Below are 22,178 nucleotides of genomic sequence, written 5' to 3' on the forward strand. Positions count from 1 at the left end.
TCACGCCCTGTTTCGCCGCACTGTCCTTCTTTCGCAGTCACCGCTTCGATCGCCATTTCCTTTTCTCGGTTTGCCCGCACGGTTCTTCTTCCCCGATGCACCCTTTTGTCCGCGATCTTTCTCTCTCCCTTTTACCAATCCCTTGTTCCTTTCTCTCGCGGATCTTCTTTCTTTCTTTCTTCCTTTTCTTTTTTTTTTTTTTTTTTTTTTTTTTTTCTTTGCTACTCTGATCTCCTTGTAAAATGTTCCACTTTGGCGAAAATTACTTCCGGCCAAGTCGATTTCACGGAGTTTTCGTTCTCTCGATACCGTTTCTTTCGACGAAGCCTTTCTGGACCGAGACGCTGCCTCGAATGTACGTACGCGGTGTCTGGAGATTCCCTGTTATAAGATTTCCCTTTCCCCGGCTTCTCTTTTCCGAAACGTTTCTGCCTACGGAATTTTCCGATCCGCGCGTAGCTTTCGAAAATTCCCACTTTTTCAAATCTGCCCAGTTTCGAGCGGTTTCCCGTCGGAGATTCTCGCGCCATCTGGCAAATTTGTTTGTTCTAATCTCGCACACCGGAGATTTCCATTTGCGAAACTTTTATTTATACATTCGCTCGTCCCAGCGTTCTTTCTTATTTCCGAAGAATTCGAGGATTCGCAATAGCGAAAGCCTCGTTCGCCGAGCGTTCTCTCGTTGCTCCTTCGCCCGAGTCACCCCTTCCTACTGCAGCCTCCCCTTCTAGTTCTGCAACATCCGGCCGTTTCCAACAACCCCATCCTCGGATTGCCACGTTTGGCCGAAACTTTCGTCGGCGAAAAAGTGCCGCGAGATTTCCCACTTCCGGGACCTTGGCGCGTTCCCCCTGCCGAACGCGCAGACACGGTGACACCCGGCCGTAAAAGGGTGAACCGATTCCTGGAAGCAGGCCAAGGAGGCAGGAAGCGACGCGCGAGAGAAACGTGGCCCGTGTCGAGGCCGGGACGCTTGTCTCTCTCTCTCTCTCTCTCTCTCTCTCTCTCTCTCTTCCTCTCTTTCTCATTTTCTCTCTGTTCTTAGCACGTGAAACACCTCGAAGAACGGCGGTCGCGAGCGAAACCGCGCGCCAACCTCCGAAGCAGCGACGCGTAACAGAGAGCGATCCTGACGCGAGTTTACGACTGGCCGTGGACAACTGTTCCCGGGCGCAGCTGTTTCGCAAATACGATGCAATTTTCGCGGTTACGACCGGTAGGCCTTCGACGACCAACCTTCGGCGTCGCGGCCGATGATCGACGCTTGTCAACGAGCAAATACGGGCTTCGCTCGCTGAAACTCGAAGCCGCGCGACCTCTAAAATCGCGCGAACGGTTTTTTAAAAGCGCTTTACTTTTACTTAGATTTGTTTGGAATAACGCGACAGCCCGATCGTCGGTTACGATCGTATCGCGCTCAAATGCGATGTATTTTCGATGATAACGGACCATACCGAGGGTTTTCGCGAAATGCCATTACGCGTCTAAGCAGCTATTCTTGTCCGAGAATTTATGAAAATCGATCTAGTCTTATGTTTGGAAATAGATCGCAGGAGAACTTGGACAGAACGAAGGTAGTCAAAGCAGGTAATCGTTAGCGCTTGAATAAAAAAAAAAGTGACTTATTCTTCTAAAAAAAAAGTGAATTATTCTAGCAGAAATTTACTATCTAACATCGTCAGTGATACGAATAAGACCTGGCGTGAAAAACTTCCAACTATTATTCGATGACTCGATGTAACGCGTATCTCCGTCATCGACAAAATGTCGAACGAGAAATTTTAAGTAATTCAAAAATTCGACGAATGAAAATCGAAATAACGGATAAAGATGTGTGTAGCGAGAATAGATTTTAAAATTGCGGAAAAATCTCGACGTCCCTGGTAGTTAGTCGCGCCAGCAAAATGGTACTCTGGCGCAATTTTCGTAGATAATCGCGGAGGAATTCGATGCACTTGCCGCAACTGCCGGCGATAATCCCCGACAAGAAGCGGCGTCGACGGTCCTACTTGGACGGTTCGACGAGTTTCAGTAGCCGGCCACCGTGATATCCCGTAAAAGGATAGGTTGCTCGCTGGAAAGCGGCCAGGACTCATTCAGAAGGACGTGCCTGGACGGCTACCAACTTGCTAATGTGCCACGAGCCTTGAACTCACCGTGTGAAACACACGTAGAACGCGTAGGTACATGTCGAAAACGATCTTTGGAAACGTTCGAGAACCCGCTCCTTCCGCCCGATCGAACGATTTCGCACGATTCGATCAGCATTTTACAATGCGTAATATAACATTCGAATATTAACGTGTTCGGTATTTCTGCGTATATATGAACACATTGTTGAGATAAAAGAGACATAAAACATTTTTCTTGCCGAATTGTTAATTTTTTCGTACAAAGAATAAGGAAGATTCGAGGGACAAAGAGATTGCGTAATTACGCGGATAACGATTACGGAAATGAAACGCATAAAAAAAAGTAAAATAAAGAAAAAAAAATAGAAAAATATAGAAATATAGCTATAATTGGTGAAAGTATATTTTTAGTCTTTCGATTAACGTTCGTACGTTATACGAGCAGTATTAAATTACAAATCTGCTTTTTGGTATCTTTTAAAATATCTAGTTTCCTATACAGTTAGAGTAATGATTACTTTTTACGTTCCAACCGGGATTATATAAATTCTGTGCAAACAATTCTATACAAAACTAAAATATTGCCATCTAATGAACAATTTAAAAATGCTTTAAAAATACACGTAACTACTTTACCAACCGCAGCTTCATCCATACCACCGACTCCATGGTACCGACTGTGCCATTGACTCAGGACTTGATACAGGACTCTAGCACAGTGCCCTACCATACTAATCGTTGATCTTACCGCGATTCGACTTTATCAATGAACGATAAAACACGACTATATCGATAACTATACTGATAATATTATCGACTGAGCTTTGATCTAAAATTTACTGATCGATAAAGTATGTCACTTTAAAGATATTTAAAATACCTATGCGCTGATCTGTGTCATGCCATGATCTGTGTCAGAAGTAACGAGTAATTGCGAGAACATGTATGATACGTACTGATCGCACGATCGTTGTTCATTCAACAACCATAAAAAAATGTATTGTGAAAAATATGCAAATTAGTAACTGAAACTTTAACAAGGTATGATATACGCACACATATACGATATAATTGTATAACATATTCAAACTGTTTCTCTTTAAAAGTCAACTTTATAATCTGTAAAATACATTATATAAAATCAAAACACAAATAATTTCCTTGCAAACAAATATTTGACGCTTTAGAAAATTGTGTCAAAACATTAATGTTACACAATCGACTAGTATAAATAAATCTTTTATCATACGTGTATATATGAATACCAAAATTTTCGTTTTAAAATAATCTTTGTTTATCGCGTTACTTTTTATCCTGTTGACAAAAATAAAACCATTTTTTAGCAATAAACTGCGAGATTTCGCTAGCATTAAGCACTCTCGTGCTTTTATCTCACGTGACAAAATTTCATAACAATCGTCGTACGAGTTATATCACACAGAAAACAAACGAATTTGCGTTAAATTTATGCGACTCGAGTTAACCTATCTCGTTCGACAGCAAACGGCGTTTCGTCAATTGTTATCATTCCTTATAAAATCCCTTTCCAAGTCGCCTCGTGATCGAGGCGACGACGTTTACATAATGCATAACGTAGCGATTTGAAAACTATAACTTCCAATGTTTTCGCAGTCACACTTTGAAATAGAAACTTGGTATCTATTTTGAGTTATACGAAATGTGTTAATCGTTTATTTATATAACTACTGTGCTGCATCTTCAGCTAACCGGTCGTTGTAACAGTGTGCAATATAAAATGATTTATTAGATCTGAACTGTCAAACCAGTTGTTTACAAAATCATGGATGAAATTTGGTTTCATCTATCGAATCAGGTCGAGACACTTCAGGTAATTGTAATTTTTCATCAAAATTATCAGCTGTTTTATCTTCCTTTTTCTTTTAATTTATAAATAAATTAAAAGATATATCACTATCGATTATTTGTCATATCAGTTTCCAAAGAAATGAAATATAATTGACGTTCGGCTCTTCATCTTCGATATTATATGTTAAATTTTTTGTTGGCGAGAAGATTCAAACATCGTTATTTGCACAACAAGGACAACAATGGGTCGTAACATGGTTGACTCAAGCACGTCAAATTTTTTACGAATTATATGAGAACCAAACGATGCAAAATGTCAAAGACATTGTACAACATATACTTATTTGGATTGAAAATGCTTGGGAACAATTACAACATCGATACTATAATACACATTTTAATGTCAGAATACTTTACAGACAAATAAAAAGCTTATATACTAACGGAGGTAGCAAAATAAATTTTAACATTTCGTTATTTAATATTAATATTAATTGGAAAAAAATGAAAATATAATTCTTCTTCTAGCATCCAAAAGGGAACTTGCATTTAGTCTGACAGGTTTAGTTGTCGGTACTTTACTTGGTTATTATGCTGGAGTCAATTGGGGACACGTATCTCATCATATGCATCGTATAAAAGCTATAATATGTCACCATTATATTGGTATCGAGGTATTATATTAAGTTACATTGACGCGTAAAAAAATATATAATCTTAAGTCGATGCGACTAACTAATGTAAGTATATAACTGAAGCAATATTACTAAAGCAAATATATTTTTATTATAAACAATATAGGGTGTGTCCATGATAGATGATGCTGAAATGCCTATGATCGAAAGATCTAACGAATTATTAGTACAAGTTAAAGCAGCTTCTGTTAATGTTGTTGACACAAAAATTTGTTATGGTTATTCCAAAATTTACAGAAGACTCCTCAATTCCGGTGTACGTAAATTAAAATGCTCCATTTTATCGTATTACTTATATTTAAGTTGCGTTACTTATTCATTTTCAGAAACACAAAGAACTCCCAGTAACATTGGGCAGAGATTGTACTGGAATAGTGATAGGTATAGGACAAAGTGTTATTAATTTTGACATTGGAGATGAAGTGCTCTTAGCTGTACCTTCGTGGGCTCCTGGTACAATGGCAGAATACATAGTTGTCCCAGAAACTCAAGTAGTTAAACGACCGAAACTTTTTACCTTTGAAGCATCTGCGAGTCTTCCCTACAATGGATGTTTAGCCTGGGATGCTTTAGTTAATAGATCTGCGATCCAGGAAGGCAATGCGAAAGGGAAACGGTATAAATAATTGAAGTAGGACCCCCTATAAAGCGAGATATATTTCCGTGTTATACGGACTACGCGTTATTCGAATCCAAAAACGCAAGAAACTATAACTAAATAAATCTGTAGTCTTTTTGTTAATATGAAAAAATAACATACGTTCCACGATACACACTGTAAACAACCCCTTCTTATCGCTCAACAGTATTAACTATTTTTGCATTTTCAACTCTTAATCACATTGTACGGGGACAGTGGTATTATTTTTAGTCCGCGTTATAGGGGGTCCGACTGCAGATAAACAAATAGTTTTATTATTATATGTATATAGAAATTACTTTTTAAAGTAAATATCCTATAGAGTACTTATATATGGTGGAAATACACCTGTTGGTTGTATTTTAACTCAATTAGTTAAGCTATGGGGTGGACATGTAGTTACAATGTGTAAACAGAATGCAATTCCTGTATCAAAAGCTTTAGGAGCAGACAATGTTATACCATTAGACAATTCAGATATAGAAAAAGAGTTACAATTACATGATAAGTACGTTCAATATAACAATTATTTAACGATATATTAAATTTACTTGTGTTAAGCGATCAATAAATTTTTAGATTTGATACTATATTTTATACCGGGGGTCAACCAATTAATGAACGTATACTAAAGCAGCACTTAGCATCTTATGGCTTTTATGTCTCTACAGTTCCCGAACAATTAACGTCCGACTCGTTAGGTCTTGTATTTGGAAGCATATTTGCTGGATGTGTACGAATAAAGTTACTAATACAGGTAAATGAAATTATATACGTAGTATTTTTCTATTGTTCAATTTGATTTCAAATTCGATATTTATTCTAGTACGTGCTTGGATTTAATATGCATCAATGGAAAGAAGGTTCAAAGATTAACGCAACATACTTACAAGCACTATGCGATTTAGTTGATGCTGATCAATTACAGATGGTTGTAGACAGGGTGTATGGACCTCATAATATTGAACAAGCATTGTATCATATATTAGATCCCAATGCTATCGGCAGTACTATAATAACATTTCAGTGACAATTGAATATTATATGTATAAAAGTTTTCAGTTATATAAATATCGCAGTTTCTTTTATCAATACATACTATAAACAACATCCCTATCTCCTATCACTGCCAAATACCGTCCAACATTAAAATAATCTCTATACACCTAATAAAACTGTACAATAAATACACATGGTGCAAAAACCAAGACTGAATAAATATTGTAATAAAATTTACTTTATATACGTAATTACATAATTCATATAGTTCCAAATTGTAATTTACTAGAATACATAAATGAAAAGGAATTATGTAACAGGGTGTACAAGTTAAGCCATAAATATTGGACGATATATGTAAAATGAAAAATATTACTCGAATGTCTATAATTTATTTTATGAAATAAATATGAAACTATCTAAATGCATTCAGAATTATTTATAATGACTTTATATGTTGAATATTATAAATGATTCAGTATATAGCACTCATAAAAATGAAAAAAGTATGAGTACTTTGAACAATTATTTTGGCTGCCTTCCACGTGGTTTTCCTGTTGTTCCTTTCTTATTTTTTTTAGCAGCTCCCTTTGTGTCTTCTGCCTGTTTTAAAATATCATAAATTTAGTAGATTAAAAAAAAATGTGTAATCTTAAAAACCGTTATTTATATTTACTTTACGCTTTGGAGGATTTGGATTTGGTAATACTTTAAAGAATGTATCTAGCCTTCCTTGAGTGGAAGTATTTCGTGCTTTATATAATTTTTTTGCACCATTCCTTACTCTTTCCTCATTAAATTGCTTATCGCCACATAAATATTTTACTAACCCTTCCTCATTTGGTTCTGTCCATTTCAGCTTATGCAAAAATTAAAATGCTTATAAATATTTCCAATCATTTACAAATGTTATACTATACATAGAATGTTATACTTACATCAATTGTTTCAGGATCTGTTACTTCAGGTTCTTGAAATAATAATCGAGCTTCTTTATAATTCCAGTCTTCAGGAATGGAAAACTTCTTAGTATCCAAGTTTTCAATAATTTTTTCAAGTGACCTATGTGTTTTAATTAACTCTATAGCTCTTTTTGGTCCAACTCCTTTAATGCTACTTGTATAATCACAACCTAACATTATACAAAGATCAATGAACTGTAAATAAACAGAAATAACAAGTTATTAATGGCCAGAAAATAAATATTTTTATTTATATCTTGTATACAATAAAGGTATCGATCTTACATACTTCATCATGATTTAATCCAAGGTCTTCTAATACTTTATCAAAATGAAATTCCTGTACAGGCATCTTTCTTGCTTCGCTAAATGTTAATCGCCTGAGTAAAACATTGCATCCAAAAGTAAGCGCATCCATATCTTCTGTAGCGGTTGCAAAGACCTTACCAGCCTTTACCAAAGCAGCACATTGAGCTTCTGCTTCACACGGAGCCTATAAAATCAATATATGTATTACAGTAAAATTTATAACGCCTTGTTTTACCTACATCAATGTAAGGAATGCCCATTAATTGCAATAACTGTTTAGCCTCTTCTGCATGCTCTTTTGTAACTTTTACTAATCTTCTGTTAAATTTCTCTATATCCTCTGCGTTTCCTAGAAAATGACAAAAGTTTTTAATATGATATATAAATTGACGTAATTATCATATACAGGGTGTTCTGCAACTGGTGGTACAATTCAAAACTGTGACCTAAGAAGACCCTGATTATAAGAAGTCATTATACGTGAAAAAATAAGTTGATAGTACACAATAAAATTTTTTCATATAACGCTTTGTTTCCGAGGAAGTCAAGCTTGAAATTTTGTTGAGTATACTTGAATTTCACTAAGTATCAACTAAGTATGAATAAATAATCAGTAGCAGGTTACTCTACATGCAAAAATAGGGCAAAGATGTGAAATGGAATTTTTCCATTTAAAGGAATATGCCCCATTTACAAGAAAATAAGGTTTGAACATGTTTAGTAAAGAACTGGTCCAGTGCATACACGTGATACATTTTTAAATCTACTTTTCTCAAAAGCAAAGCTATATTTTTGTTCTATTTTTACGTGCAGTTTGACTCCTGTTCAACCTGAAATTAATCCAAGTATACTTGTCAAATTTTCAAACTTGATTTCAAAACTTTCCCAGAAAGAAAGCATCATATGAAAAACATTTATTGTATATTTTCAATTTAGCTTTTAATGTAGAATCACCTTCCATTCAACTGTACTGTGATAACTTATGGTTACCAGACATTCTATATAATAAATCAAATGAAGAAAAAACACAAATCATTTTTAACATGAAATAATCTAGTATTTAGAAATACCAGCTTCCTCTGCTGCTTGTAACAACTTCTGTGTTTCGTCTCTTCTTTCAGCACGTTTTGCTAATTCTCCACCTTTTAGGTTCGGTGGTTTTCCATCAAACACGTATACAGGCTTTATTCCTTGCTCTACTAAACGTATTGTTCGATAAAATATACCCATTAAATGACTATAATATAAAAAATATTAAAGTAATACAAAATATGTATTCATATGTAATTGTTTGTCAAAATATATACCTTGTTGTTTCACCATTTACAGATGTAAGCTGAGCTCCTTCGCTCCGTACTGCAATAAGAAATTGATATAAACACATAGACGCATCTATGGCTACTTTACGACCTAGAATGGAAAGTGAAAATGTAAAATATTCCTTTCATAATTAATTTTGATAATTAAATGATTCAAAATTCCGAATTATCCTGATTATCTACATACCAAAATAGTGCTTTAATTCTTGTTCTTTAATAGCACTTGGTGCTATATCTGCTATTAATTTTGATAAACCTAAAATGCCCATGGTAATATCACTCAATCATTCAATCACTCGCGTTAAAGTTAGTCCAATAATGTGCGAAACGTGGAATCGAGAAGAAACGCATAACATAAGAAGAAGTTTCGCGCCAATATTACGCTGTAATAACGCTGTAATAAGAATAAGCATGCTGTTCATCCAATGTGAGAAAATTAAAGTTACTAAAACTGAAATTACTAATACCTGCTAATACCTCTTCTAATACAAATTATTTGATACTCAAATTTATCCTATTATTATATAATATTTCAATATCACATATTTTATACATCTTTTTATGTTGAGTATAAGAGCTAAAATGAAATCATAAAATTGCGTATAATAAATTCAACAAATTGAATTCATATGCCATTAGTGTATATTTGAAATTAAGATGCTAATTTAATGAATAATAAGCTATACATATTATACGTATTTCGTTATAATTTGTTTATGATATTATTAGTGGAAACTTATATAATTATAATTTTCTAATTCGTATCGGTATATATCGGTATTATGTATATATACATATAGAGAGATGTTACTACATACTTACATATATACAGTAGATGTTCCACGTGGTTGAAGTATTAGGAATTGTGCATGGTTTTGTAATATGTGTATTTGTTGTTGAAAATGGATACTAATTGTGATTTAATAAAAACAATCGAAGATGATCAGGAAGTGCCAAATTTCTCTGAAGATTCTGATGTCGAAGATGATGTAAGACATAATTTAACAAATTATATTAGGTTAAATAGTACAACTTTACTCAATTAGAAAGATGATTGTTTACTGTATAATCCTTATTTTGGAAAAATAAAAATTTCCGAATTAATGCAGTTTCAGCCTAGGAAACAAAAGAAAAAGGAAAATAAGGATTTCGATAACAATTTTCAATTTGTAAATGATATTTCCGATTACAATAAAGACACATGGAATGACTTAAACAAGTATATTAAACGAAAAGCTAAGACAAAACTTGATGATAAAATTAAAAGAATTAAAAGAGGATCCGAATCTAAAATACAAGTACATATATATACATATATAACTTTGATGTTATTTCTCTTTATATATTTAGTTGTTTCAATTACATATACAACAATTACGTTACATTTATATATTCTTTCTTCAGAATGAAATAGATAACGAATCCAATATAGACTTATCTGAAATTAAAAAAGAAGATGATGAACTATCTTTATCAGAAGACGAGCTTAGAAAAGGTAACAATATTTTTTCCTTTATAATGTAAACTTGATTAAAGAAATATAAATGTTTTATTTTAGATATATTTAAAACTAAAGAAAAGAAAAGCAAAAAGAAAGTGGTTGTTAAAGAAAATGATGAAGAAACAATTAACTTTGAGGAATATTCAAATATAGAAACTCATGCAACATTTTACCAAATGAATTTGTCGCGTCCTTTATTAAAGGTATTGTATATCAATATATTATGTTACATAGATTTTAAGTTAGTATTTGATTATTAATATATATATTAATATAATATCTAATTCATAATACATATTCTTTAAAGGCTATAACAGCCATGAATTTTGTGCATCCAACACCTATACAAGCTGCTACCATCCCTGTTGCATTAATGGGTCGTGATATATGTGGTTGTGCTGCTACAGGTACTGGTAAAACTGCAGCTTATATGTTACCAACACTAGAAAGATTATTATATAGGCCATTAGATGGTCCTTCTATTTCTCGTGTTCTTGTACTTGTTCCAACAAGAGAACTTGGTGTGCAAGTGTATCAAGTTACAAAACAGTTATCTCAATTTACAACAATTGAAGTAGGATTATCTGTTGGTGGTTTAGATGTGAAAGTTCAAGTATGTTGATATATTGTGAAAAACTTAAATATTAGTAAATGAACACTATACTAAGAAATAATCCTTTATTAATTTACTACTACTTTAAAATTAGGAGGCTGTATTAAGGAAGAATCCAGATATAGTAATAGCTACTCCAGGAAGATTAATTGATCATTTAAGAAATACACCATCGTTTTCATTAGACAGCATTGAAGTGCTTATATTAGATGAGGCAGATAGGTAAATGAAAAAAGAATATTTGCTTTATATTCCTTTTATTAATTTATAATTGGAAGATTATATACATATACTTTTTTATTTATAAGGATGTTAGATGAATACTTTGCAGAACAGATGAAGTACATAGTAAAACAATGTTCAAGAAGCAGACAAACAATTTTATTCTCAGCTACTATGACTGAAGAAGTGAAAGATTTGGCTGCTGTATCTTTAGATAAACCAGTTAAAGTTTTTGTAGATAGCAATCAAGACGTTGCTTTTAATTTACGCCAAGAATTTATTCGGTAAAATTATATCTTATGCAATTAATTGATCATGTTTATGTTCTTGTTTAATGTATGTATATATTCATTTTTTATATACTTTTAATATAGGATACGAAAAGAAAGAGAAGGAGATCGTGAAGCAATTTTGGCAGCCCTAATTTGTAGAACCTTTCATGATCATGTCATGGTCTTTGTGCAAACAAAAAAACAAGCTCATAGATTACACATTTTATTAGGGTTATTAGGCATCAAGGTATTTAAAATATAATTTATTCTAATAAATATTAAAGTATATTGAAGTTTGTAGTAAAAAGTAAAAGGTAATCTTTTAAATCATTATTATATATAATTTGATAGGTAGGAGAACTTCATGGTAATCTTACACAACCACAACGTCTAGAAAATTTAACAAAATTTAAAAATGAAGAAATAGATATTTTATTAGCAACAGATGTTGCTGCAAGAGGTTTAGATATTAGTGGGGTAAAAACTGTAATTAATTTCGTAATGCCAGTTACCATGCAACATTACATTCATAGGTATCAATATTTAATTTGATTGTGAATTTTTACAAGTACCCAATATAAAAAAAATTAATTGCTTTATTTATTTATTTGTTAGAGTTGGGAGAACAGCTAGAGCTGGTCGTGTTGGAGTGTCAGTATCACTAGCTGGAGAACAAGAACGTTCTTTGGTTAAAGAAATTATTAAAAATGCAAAAAATCCAGTAAAGAATCGAATAATACTTCCTGATATAATCGACAAATATTCTAAAAAATTACAGTCTCTTGAAACCGATGTAAATAAAATTTTAGAAGAAGAACGAAATGAAAGGGAATTAGCTAAGATAGAAAATCAAGCAAATCGAGCAGAAAAATTATTAAAAAATGAAAGTAATAAAGGCACTCAAAGAACTTGGTTCCAAACTCAGAAAGAAAGAAAAGAAGAAAAAGGTAATTTTCAATCCATTAATTTTCGTATTTGAAATTGTAGTTATTCAAAATTTCACATGGAATACATGTACACATTATCAAAATAATTTATATCATTTTTAGAGAAATTATCATTGACTGAAAAACTAAACACAAATAAAGGGCAGAAACAAAACAAGGAGCCATCAAACATAATTGAAGAAAAGAAAAAGAGATCTAAAGAACCTAAACAGGAAACAGCAGAGGATAGAGCCAAAAAAGAATTAGAAAAAATTGCAGCATACCAAGCGAGACTAGCTAAGAAAAAGAACAAACAAAATAAAATCCGGACAGTTGTAGAGAATGATAAATTTTCATCTAATAGAAAAGGTAAGTTCTAGTAATTTATTTATCTAGTAAATTATTCATTTTAATTATGAAAGATTGGATCTTATTTTTTTTTCTATAATCTCAATTCGATTTCAGCATCGCTAAAACGGCCAAAATCTTCATTTGCTGCTGACTTAACAAATACAAGCAAGAAAGCTGTGAAAAAAATGCGTTACGAGTAAGTATATTTTATTAAAGTAAGGTAAAATAAAATATTACATATCATTATATTATATTTAGAAACATACATAATAATGCTTTTATAAGTAACTATTTTATTTATTTTAGGGCAAATGTTAAAAAAAATCAAAGTAAAAGAAAAAGTGCAAAAAGTTTAAACATAGGAAAAAAGGATAGTAGATCAAATTTTAAAAGACGTTAATTTTGATATTTGTAACTATATCTTATTAAATACATACCATTTTACTTAATTTGTTTTATTATAGAACCGTTACAATGCGTCACTTATGTCTCACAGATTGACAGATGAATAGCACTGATTAATTGGTTTTTTTCATCAGAATATGTATATTTTGTAGTCTATAACCTGTTTGAAAAAATTGCAGTACTATGCAATTAAATACTTATAGAAGCAAATGTTTGATAATAATACTATAAGATAAAATATAATATAATCCAAAACAATTTGAATTTATAAATTATTTCAAGAAATATCAAATTAAATTTCATGAAGCTGAAACAGTAACAATGCACTGCCGATGACTTATGAACAATGCTTTGTACATATATGAAAAATAAAGAATGACCTTTATGAATGTTTAAAAAATTAAAAACTGCAAGATTTGCATTGTACTGTAATTTCAGTGAAGAGGTAATAGGTATGTGTTAATTCTATAATGTTTATATAATAAGATCAAACACACATCACCATTCACAGCCTCATACACAATTCTCATTCTCATCTTAATGTTTAATACAATTTAATGCTTAATACTAAGAATTCTAATGATGACAAAGGAAATTTTATAAAACCTAGGCCCATTTTAAATTATTTTAATGCTATTCAAATTTGTATCCAATTTCCTAATTTTTTAATAACAAAAAGGTATGAGATTATTTATTTTTAACTCTAAATATTAAGTAAATTCTATAGAATTTTACACTTAATCTATATTTATTCAAAAGTTTCATTTATTTTTGTTTACTGTAGTTATGAAATAAAATATATTTTTAAATGAATACATTATGTTTAAAGCAATTGGTAATATGTGAAATTACTATTATATAAATATTTATAAATGCAATGAATGTTTTTCAACATCTTATAAAATACGAAATAAAAATATAAGTATTTAAACCATTCAAAGTATGTATACAATTCCTTGAGATATCGGAATAATACATTTACTATATTGTTTGTACAAATATATGTTCTGGATACAAATTTGAATTAAAGTGATACGAAAGTAAGTTTATAATACATATACAATAATGACAGCGATGGAAGAATAACTGTCACATTCGATGATGATAAACTTCAATTGATTATTGAATTAGTGGTGCATTGTCGATACTTCTGTATAACAAAAATTTTTACGTTTATTTTTTATATTAATGCGCACTATCCGTTGAAAATATTTATATGTATACATTTATTAGATACTATTGAAGTATTTATAAGCACAGCTTGTCTGAAATAAATTAATAATTAGTGGCCGTGCGCTGACCAAATCTCATTTACATTAATTTTTGGGTTAAAATATAAAGAGATAATTTTATAAGAAAATACATATTTTCTCAGGAAATAATGGTTATCAAAATTGTCATTCTTTCAATAAAATAATTATAGCATTAAGGCAATAATCTTAATTATAATATAATATAATAATAATGATAATCAGATTAATAGAATCAAACAACTTTGGATCACAAAGCCAATTGACACACACCCTTTTGTTTAGTACATGATGTTCACAGAAATCCAACAACGTTATGTTGTTCTCTTCTGCGTGTAAAGATTTAATGAAGTGTATTATTTCGATGTATTTCATGTAATAAATGTGGTTTTCGATTACTTTTTTCTGAAAACTACAATTAAGTTTGATGATATCGTGTAAGGATTTTACTATTTGGAATAGTTTGTTACAAAAATTTTGTATACAATCTCATTAATCTATGAAGAAAAATGCACATGAAATAGTATATATAAACATTTGTATTCGTCAATGCAAAAGTGAACAATACAACAATTGTCAGATGTTTCACAAGAAAGAAAGGGAAATATTTTCGAAGACTTATGTAAAAAAGATGATGGTTAAACAGTTATTAATTATACAAAGGATTGTATTTTTTATCAATGAATGTGCCATTGCTTTTTTTAACGTGTAGAGAAATTAGAACCAAACCAAGTTTATGTTTTTTTTTTTTTCTTTACAATTGAAAGAAAAATATTTTCTATATGATCAGTTAGTAAATTTTTAATTTCCTTATGAATGCGATGCAACTTCATGAAGTTTCTTGACTTGTAAGCTTATATGTATCAATTATTTGACGTTAATGTATCATTATCTTAACATCTTACTGTCTAGACATACGCGAACGACAGGTTTATTAATTGTTGTACATAATCAAAATATTCTGTTTTCTAATTTGTAAAGTATTTTTAGATTCTTTAATTCTTATGATGATCACGGTCTTTCCCCTATTCCTAACATCCCTTTGAATACAGTTCATTCACTTAATTATTTATTTACTTTGTCTGATTCTCTTAATGCCCTCTTTGCTGGTGGTTCTTCAATCTGAAAAATCATATCTTTACTATATATCAAATTACAATCATAAATATGTTTTTCTTACTTCTTCCTCTAAACCAGGTAATTGAATTCTAGTTTCCGATGCTTCCGCTGGCTGTAAGTAAATATAATATATTAAATATAATACATATACTTTATATTTTTGAAATATGAAGTATAATATACTACAAAAGAGAAATAGATGTTGAATATAAATGTATCAAAAATAATTTTACCTGCGCATCAATACATTCCACTTCTCCAATTTGCAGCTTGAAATTACATATACTCATAGACTTTTTAAGACTATTATTTAGATATATATATATATATATCGTTCATATAAAAATTACAAACGTAATGTATATGTCGGAGATGAAAGGACATCGGGACCTTTCTTTAGAATGTTCGGAAAAACCCAATACCCCAATCCAGATGTTTACGACAACGACATTTAAAAAATAAGCGAAGAAATAGTTATGCGGTCACTTAAGGTTTATGACGATGGGTTTGGGCTCGAGGTGACATAATGAGTCACCGAACTGCCCTTATATAGTCCTTTTCCCACTCCTCGGGTCAATCTCTGTTTTTTAGGAGAACTCATTATGTCACCTCGAGCCCAAACCCATCGTCATAAACCTTAAGTGCCCGCATAACTATTTCTTCGTTTATTGTTTAAATGTCGTTGTCGTAAACATCTGGATTGGGGTATTGGGTTTTTTCGAACATTCTAAAGAAAGGTTCCGATGTCCTTTCACCTCCGACATATATATAAGAATCTACTCTAAATCATACTGTGTCTAAAATTATCCTATACATTATTTTAGTTGTCTTACCCTTGCATCAGTTTCGTTCGGCCCAATGCCCACTTCCTTCTGTTGTTTTGACTTAGCCCTACGTTGTGGTCTTTCACTGACAGAATGTGTATTATGAAGAGAACCCTTTCCTTTAGGACTCGACATGTTTATCTGCATTTCAGCAGGTAAGTAATTCCTAGTGTTAGTCAATAATTCGTCCGCTCGTTTGAAGTACATGGTGGGAATTCGTGTTTCACTTGGAAATTCTTTCATATCAAAATTTGTCGTTTTTGTATATATCACATTCATAGCCAAATCGCAAACAGCCCACAATTTCTGCAAGTACATAGTAAATATAAGCTTTTTATAACTGATTCATAAATAATAAATAATTTGTTATAATTACATAATTCATGTTATTATCCTCAGGTTTTAAAGCATCCTTATGACTCTTCATTCGTTCTATGAGATTTTTATAAAAACCATAACAATAATATTCATTTTTCGTTATAAGGGGTTCTAATATAAACCACAAACATTGTTGTATCACTTTCAACTGATTAACCATCAAATGACTTGTAAATTCAGGATCATGTGCAAGAATAGGGACTGCAAATACTAGCATATAATCAGGAAGAATGTGAGGCAGTTGACCTGTAATAACAATTGAATAAAATATTTTATATTTATCTTTTTCTAATAATACGTGTTTAATAATAAAAGAATAATATTAAACAATATTTCGATAATGCCTTACTATTTAGTTTCTTACCCATGGCCCGTTCCACTGTACCCAATGACAATGTCTTAACATAATCTCTCCTTTTATTTATATCAGTTTGCATATAAGTTTTTAAAACACATTTTAATCTTTTGTCCTGTTCTTTACCAGCAAGTGCATAATAACCCATAAAGTCTAGTGGCAAACACTTATTTGGAATTCCTCTTCCAAGTCCTTTATGTAATTTGCTACCAAATGCTTCCCTCACTTGTGGAACTTCATCCTATGAAAAAAATACATTTTCACAATATTGTTAATCAATTTTCTTTCTCTATTTACATAAAAATATGCAAAATTTATTTTTAAGAAATAAATCAATAAATCATAGTTTGGAGAAACGTACCACCATGAGCTGAGATAAATTATAGAATTGTTCTGCTGTAAACTGATCACCAACGCCTTTTTGTTCACAGATCTTCAACATTGAACAACCAGCTTGTAAGCGCAACCAACTCATTTCTGCTTTACTTAAACGACCCTGCTGCAAAAGATCTCCTTTGTTTACTACAAATGCATTCAGCATTCTAAACGTTTTTTGTGCAGAGAGCACATCAGTCTTCAATCCTAGTAACCAGCGTGCCATGCACTTCAATCCTTCTAATCTACAACGTGTTTCTTCAGGTAATTGATCTTCCCTGCACCAGTCTCCTTCAATGGTATCAGCAGTTTGTTCACTGCTTTCTTTCACTAATAACTCCTTGACTATCTATAAATTCAGCACACTTAATCTGAACTAAATCACATTATCATAAGTTTGAAATAATAATATAATATTTAGCAGAACTTACCTTCCTAGACACCATATTTTTTATTTGTACTTGATACTTTTCTGGTAAATTATAAGCTATGTGACCTAATGTAACTATAGATGTTCGATAATATTCTGAAGTTGGTGTAAGACTATTTTTAATTCTTTCAATAATTTCAGGGAAAATAGTATCATGAATATTGGTCATATTAACAAATAAACACCTGACAGCTTGTTTTGCTTGTTTTGGTGTTCCTGTTTCTGCAAAATTTTTACATATTGGAACCATAAGGTTCATAATATCCGGTGCAACATCACATAAAGGTTTATATTTCCCTAAAAATGTGAAAATCGAAAGAACCAACGGTGCTACCATTTCATCTTCCAATTCCAAAAGATGAACAAGTTGCATCAAAATATCATTATGAAGAAAATGTGGACCAAATACAAATGAAAGCATCTAGAAGAAAAACATTTTATATACATATAAAAATGAATTAGTAACATGAAAAGCGAAGATCATATGTCTTTGTACAATAAAATTATAGACTTACCACAAGTAACCTTAAACCCTTTTCACCTGCATTGTTCGGATTAAGTCCAACTTCTTCTATTACATTGCCACCTTTTAAACAATCTAATACATATCCAATTAAGACCTGTTAAAACATAATTGATATAAAGATATGAATATAAAGACATGCAAAAATATAGCCACATGCATTACTTACCCTAATTGCTTCTTCATCAATCATTACAGAACTGACTCTTTCCAATAGCATTTTTATTGTGTTGTAATACAAATTCGTCATGACAGGTTGACCCAATTTTTTAAGAACCATACTTATTGTATCTGCACACTCTTTACAAGAAACGTTTGGTTGAACTATTGTTTCCATTCCTTGTAATAAAGCCGAATCTTTTCTCATGTGAGCACTGAACTTCTGTATAAATTCTTGAACTTTCATAGGATCTGGTAGAAAGCGAGATATCTGATGAATCTTAGCTACAAGTTCAACCATGGCGTCTGGCTTTTTTACAATTTCTAACCATTCAACCACTGCTCTTCGTACACTGAAATATAAAATTTTATATAAAAGTACAAAATGAATATATATAAGATAATAATAAAAAAAAAATTAAGAGTGTACTTACGCAAGCTGGTGCTTTTGTAATTCTACAAATGCTTTAGATGCATGATCATCAATTGTACCTAATAAATGATACAACTTTTTCATTCTTTCACCAGCTGGTAGTTGGTAAGGTACTAAACAAGTGTTTAGTAATCTTTCTACTAGTAATCTATCTTCCATTCCTGCCATGTAATAACCATGTAATATTTTATCTTTTATCCAAGTAACAGCCTTTTTCGTAGCTTGTGGTACATCTGCATCATTCAAATGTTTTTTATATATCATCGCTAATCCTGCCATTGCTTCTTTCCTGATTTTAAACTGAAAATTGAAACAAATATTAATATTTTTTTCATACTCATAGTTTACATATTTTCATGGAAAAAGTAACATACCTTTTTATCTAATGTTCTTTCTTTAACAAATTCTAACAAATCTTCACTGTCTGACACCACTTCGAAATCCCTTCTAGCAGTGGTCACTATAGCCATCACAACTTCATATCGTACACTTTCATCTGCATCATGTTGTCTTAACTTTAACGTATCAGTAATATCCTTTCTCAGTTCAGGATGGTTTAATAAAAAATGCATTGAATACTGCACACATTTGATACGAATTGATACACTGATGTCATTAAATCTTCCTAAAAATGCACGCCACAATTGTGTGTGTTGCACAGCTAACTGAGATCCTTTCTCAGAAAACATTCTTGCTAATAATGCTACAGCACCCAATCTTTCAGATTCAGAGGAAGATTTTAGTTTACATTCTAATTGTGGTAGGACGGACAGCAAGACGCTTGGACATATGTGATTTAACTCATAAATTAAATCATACACTTTCTTGCAAATTTGTAAGCTCTTCTCCTCTTTGCCCAAGATCAGTACATGGTTAAAGAACTATGAATTTTAAAATATAAAAAGGTTTGGTATTATTAACTTTTACCTTCTTGTGTTATAGATTTACAAACAAAAAAAAGTGTTTCTTTTATTCTACTCACTGCTTGAATGTATGGTTCTAATGTATCACTACATTTGATCACCAATTCCTTTGCAAGTAAATATGCATTCTTCTTTTGTGTTTTGTTTGGTTCTACAATGTTCATAAGTATGATATCTAGAAGTTCATTGCTAACAATGTCAGATTCTGTAATAAGTGGACATAATACATCTAACATAAAGCTTTTGACTTTCCCAGAATGTTCATCGCTGAAATCATTAGAATTACAAGCAATTAATTAACTATTCATATATATATTGTATTTATGTACTGTATAATCATGTTAAACATACTTTACTATCCTAAACATAAGAGAAAAAAGTGCGCAAAAGATTTCTTGGCAGTCCTCTAATTCAAAACACATATTAAATGATTTCACATATGCTAAATTTTCCAGAAGATAAAAATATCTTTTAAAAGCGGGATCTTTTGGATCTTTTAGTCCAGCTAGTTGTTTAATCAGAAACAAGAATATTGTTTTAACCTATAACAGATAAGGGTATTAATTTATTATTAAATCCTTAAATTTCCAAAAAGAATTAGAAACATTTATATAAAATATTCTATGAAATGTTATAATTAATTAACTTATATTACCTGCTCTGCATCTTTATATGGAGCTTCTGGAGCATAAACCCTCAAAACGTCAGCAATACAACATGCAATCAAAAGTTGTACATCTTTACTCTGATGCATTAAAAAATGTTCTTCTGCCAAATGTAATGCAAGTGGTATATATTGTTGATACATCCCTTCATCTTGACCCATTGCTTGTAATGTATGAGCTAATGTCTATTTGATAAATTTTGATATCAGTTATCTTTAATTGTTTTATCTACTGTCTCTTTTATATTTTATATAAGATATAAATCATTTTATCAGATATACCTTTAATCTTCTAATAAGTTCATCTGGACCCAGATCTTCTGTGACAGATCTGCACCCTTGCGGGTAAACTATTTCCGACATGTTTACTAAATGATTTAACCAAATATGAGAAACTTTATATCCTTAAAATAATCTAGAACACCGTCCAAATTCTGAAATATTATATGTCTCATTAGTTATTGTTCTGCCTTAAAATGTTATTTTTAATGATTTAAGTAATAAGGTCATTTTATTAAAATGAAACAATGTTTGTTACAACTATACAATGCAACTCTTCCAACTTCACATATATTTTGATATTTTATAATATAATTTATAATTCAATGTACATAATGATATATTGTAATAATTTACAATATAATAATGATTTTTGTATAATGCTTAATCAATTATATAACTGAATAAGAAAATATAAAGTGTATAGTGTTAAAATGATAAAAATAAACATAAAATCAACAAATTAAAAGAGATTACATGAGTTAAAAATAAAAATAAACATGAATATTTATGTTATTATCAAACTAGTAGCTTTTATCCTCACATGCCATTATAGTTTTGATATCAACACAAATAGTAAGTAGAAGCTTCTACATACGTACAACAAATACAAATCATATAGCAAAAGTATGACTTAAATAAATTAATAAAAAGATAATATAACATGCTAATATATGTTTACTTGTATAAAATATAATACTAGTACTTTAAAACAAATTATAATGGAGCATCATAGGTTATGTCTATGATTTGTGCATAAATATAAGAAAACAATGTAAACAGTAATACTATTTAGCACACTTATAAAGCTAAAGAATTTCAAAATACATTGTTATACAAAAGATGTTGGATATTACATCCAATGGAGAATGTATTACCTCAAGATATGCATAGGCACCACAAGGCCTGTGACACTCAAAATATCAATAAAGCAAATATATGTGATGGATACACGGCACTATTTTAGTTTTTGGAGTTCACACACTTTCACGTTGTAATTATTACTAAGTGCGAATATATCGCGTTCGACGTAACTTCCTGAATTTTTTGTAAATATCTGGCATGGTAAAACGATCAAAATGTCAGCAAAAGTGTAGCGAAATCGTTTTCGTAAACGGTTAAGCGTGTCAAAGGACGCGACAGCGCATTCGATCACTTGAAGTCATCCACATTTAACTTTATTGGAGAATACTTCAGATTCAAGTAGTTAAACAACACTAACATAAAAGTACTGAAGGGAATGTAACAGTAATGCTATTGGTTAGAATATACGAAAAAACATACTGCACCAAT

General features: G+C 31.1%; 4 protein-coding genes across 11 annotated transcripts; 2 read left to right on the forward strand and 2 right to left on the reverse strand.

Moving 5' to 3' along the window:
- Positions 1–3,006: 3,006 nt before the first annotated feature.
- LOC126873977 (reticulon-4-interacting protein 1 homolog, mitochondrial-like) lies at positions 3,007–6,386 on the forward strand. Of its 5 annotated transcripts, none has more exons than XM_050635461.1 (9): positions 3,007–3,173; positions 3,856–3,981; positions 4,167–4,407; positions 4,488–4,633; positions 4,761–4,910; positions 4,981–5,270; positions 5,617–5,802; positions 5,874–6,051; positions 6,121–6,386. In XM_050635461.1, the coding sequence occupies exons 2-9, from the start codon at positions 3,934–3,936 to the stop codon at positions 6,322–6,324; spliced, it is 1,443 nt and encodes a 480-aa protein (XP_050491418.1). In that variant the 5' UTR covers positions 3,007–3,173; positions 3,856–3,933; the 3' UTR covers positions 6,325–6,386. The 5 variants fall into 5 exon arrangements, with proteins under 5 accessions (XP_050491418.1, XP_050491420.1, XP_050491419.1 ...); XM_050635463.1 differs by having other exon boundaries at positions 3,010–3,173; positions 3,901–3,981; XM_050635462.1 differs by having other exon boundaries at positions 3,013–3,173; positions 3,765–3,981.
- A 265-nt stretch (positions 6,387–6,651) lies between these two features.
- LOC126873980 (flap endonuclease 1) lies at positions 6,652–9,219 on the reverse strand. Its single transcript, XM_050635473.1, has 8 exons — positions 9,071–9,219; positions 8,872–8,974; positions 8,635–8,801; positions 7,804–7,913; positions 7,545–7,748; positions 7,232–7,450; positions 6,970–7,152; positions 6,652–6,896 (listed from the first exon to the last, which is right to left on the reverse strand). Exons 1-8 carry the CDS (start codon positions 9,150–9,152, stop codon positions 6,819–6,821), a joined length of 1,146 nt encoding a protein of 381 aa, XP_050491430.1. The 5' UTR covers positions 9,153–9,219; the 3' UTR covers positions 6,652–6,818.
- A 504-nt stretch (positions 9,220–9,723) lies between these two features.
- On the forward strand, positions 9,724–13,212 carry LOC126873971 (probable ATP-dependent RNA helicase DDX27). Its single transcript, XM_050635448.1, has 13 exons — positions 9,724–9,872; positions 9,993–10,181; positions 10,288–10,378; positions 10,442–10,587; positions 10,692–10,997; positions 11,092–11,219; positions 11,306–11,503; positions 11,594–11,738; positions 11,843–12,024; positions 12,107–12,438; positions 12,541–12,786; positions 12,883–12,964; positions 13,075–13,212. Exons 1-13 carry the CDS (start codon positions 9,786–9,788, stop codon positions 13,166–13,168), a joined length of 2,226 nt encoding a protein of 741 aa, XP_050491405.1. The 5' UTR covers positions 9,724–9,785; the 3' UTR covers positions 13,169–13,212.
- Positions 13,208–22,058, reverse strand: LOC126873965 (sister chromatid cohesion protein PDS5 homolog B). 4 transcript variants are annotated; one of them, XM_050635425.1, is made up of 17 exons: positions 21,764–22,058; positions 20,889–21,040; positions 20,598–20,792; positions 20,294–20,484; positions 20,002–20,209; positions 19,394–19,900; positions 19,021–19,319; positions 18,597–18,939; positions 18,420–18,524; positions 17,906–18,325; positions 17,461–17,823; positions 17,094–17,340; positions 16,743–16,990; positions 16,376–16,672; positions 15,776–15,811; positions 15,604–15,654; positions 13,208–15,545 (listed from the first exon to the last, which is right to left on the reverse strand). In XM_050635425.1, the coding sequence occupies exons 2-17, from the start codon at positions 20,967–20,969 to the stop codon at positions 15,489–15,491; spliced, it is 3,648 nt and encodes a 1,215-aa protein (XP_050491382.1). In that variant the 5' UTR covers positions 20,970–21,040; positions 21,764–22,058; the 3' UTR covers positions 13,208–15,488. The 4 variants fall into 4 exon arrangements, with proteins under 4 accessions (XP_050491382.1, XP_050491383.1, XP_050491384.1 ...); XM_050635426.1 differs by having other exon boundaries at positions 17,109–17,340; positions 21,764–22,057; XM_050635427.1 differs by lacking the exon at positions 15,776–15,811.
- Between the last annotated feature and the right edge of the window lie 120 nt (positions 22,059–22,178).

Source organism: Bombus huntii, chromosome 15 (genome assembly GCF_024542735.1).
Source record: "Bombus huntii isolate Logan2020A chromosome 15, iyBomHunt1.1, whole genome shotgun sequence".
NCBI lineage: Eukaryota > Metazoa > Arthropoda > Insecta > Hymenoptera > Apidae > Bombus > Bombus huntii.

Bases quoted from the DNA above. Each gene is read 5' to 3' on its own strand.
- LOC126873977 (XM_050635461.1), top strand. From the start codon at position 3,934: ATGGATGAAATTTGGTTTCATCTATCGAATCAGGTCGAGACACTTCAG. The intron at 4,408-4,487 runs GTAGCAAAATAA...TTCTTCTTCTAG, and splicing joins AAGCTTATATACTAACGGAG to CATCCAAAAGGGAACTTGCA. The intron at 4,911-4,980 runs GTACGTAAATTA...ATTCATTTTCAG, and splicing joins GAAGACTCCTCAATTCCGGT to AAACACAAAGAACTCCCAGT.
- LOC126873971 (XM_050635448.1), top strand. From the start codon at position 9,786: ATGGATACTAATTGTGATTTAATAAAAACAATCGAAGATGATCAGGAA. The intron at 10,588-10,691 runs GTATTGTATATC...TATTCTTTAAAG, and splicing joins TGTCGCGTCCTTTATTAAAG to GCTATAACAGCCATGAATTT. The intron at 12,787-12,882 runs GTAAGTTCTAGT...ATTCGATTTCAG, and splicing joins ATTTTCATCTAATAGAAAAG to CATCGCTAAAACGGCCAAAA.
- LOC126873965 (XM_050635425.1), bottom strand. From the start codon at position 20,969: ATGTCGGAAATAGTTTACCCGCAAGGGTGCAGATCTGTCACAGAAGAT. The intron at 18,940-19,020 runs GTAAGTACACTC...TTTATATTTCAG, and splicing joins TTACAAAAGCACCAGCTTGC to TGTACGAAGAGCAGTGGTTG. The intron at 18,525-18,596 runs GTAAGTAATGCA...ATGTTTTAACAG, and splicing joins TTGATGAAGAAGCAATTAGG to GTCTTAATTGGATATGTATT.
- LOC126873980 (XM_050635473.1), bottom strand. From the start codon at position 9,152: ATGGGCATTTTAGGTTTATCAAAATTAATAGCAGATATAGCACCAAGT. The intron at 7,914-8,634 runs GTATTTCTAAAT...GTCATTTTCTAG, and splicing joins ACAAGCAGCAGAGGAAGCTG to GAAACGCAGAGGATATAGAG. The intron at 7,451-7,544 runs GTATGTAAGATC...GTTTATTTACAG, and splicing joins TTGGATTAAATCATGATGAA to TTCATTGATCTTTGTATAAT.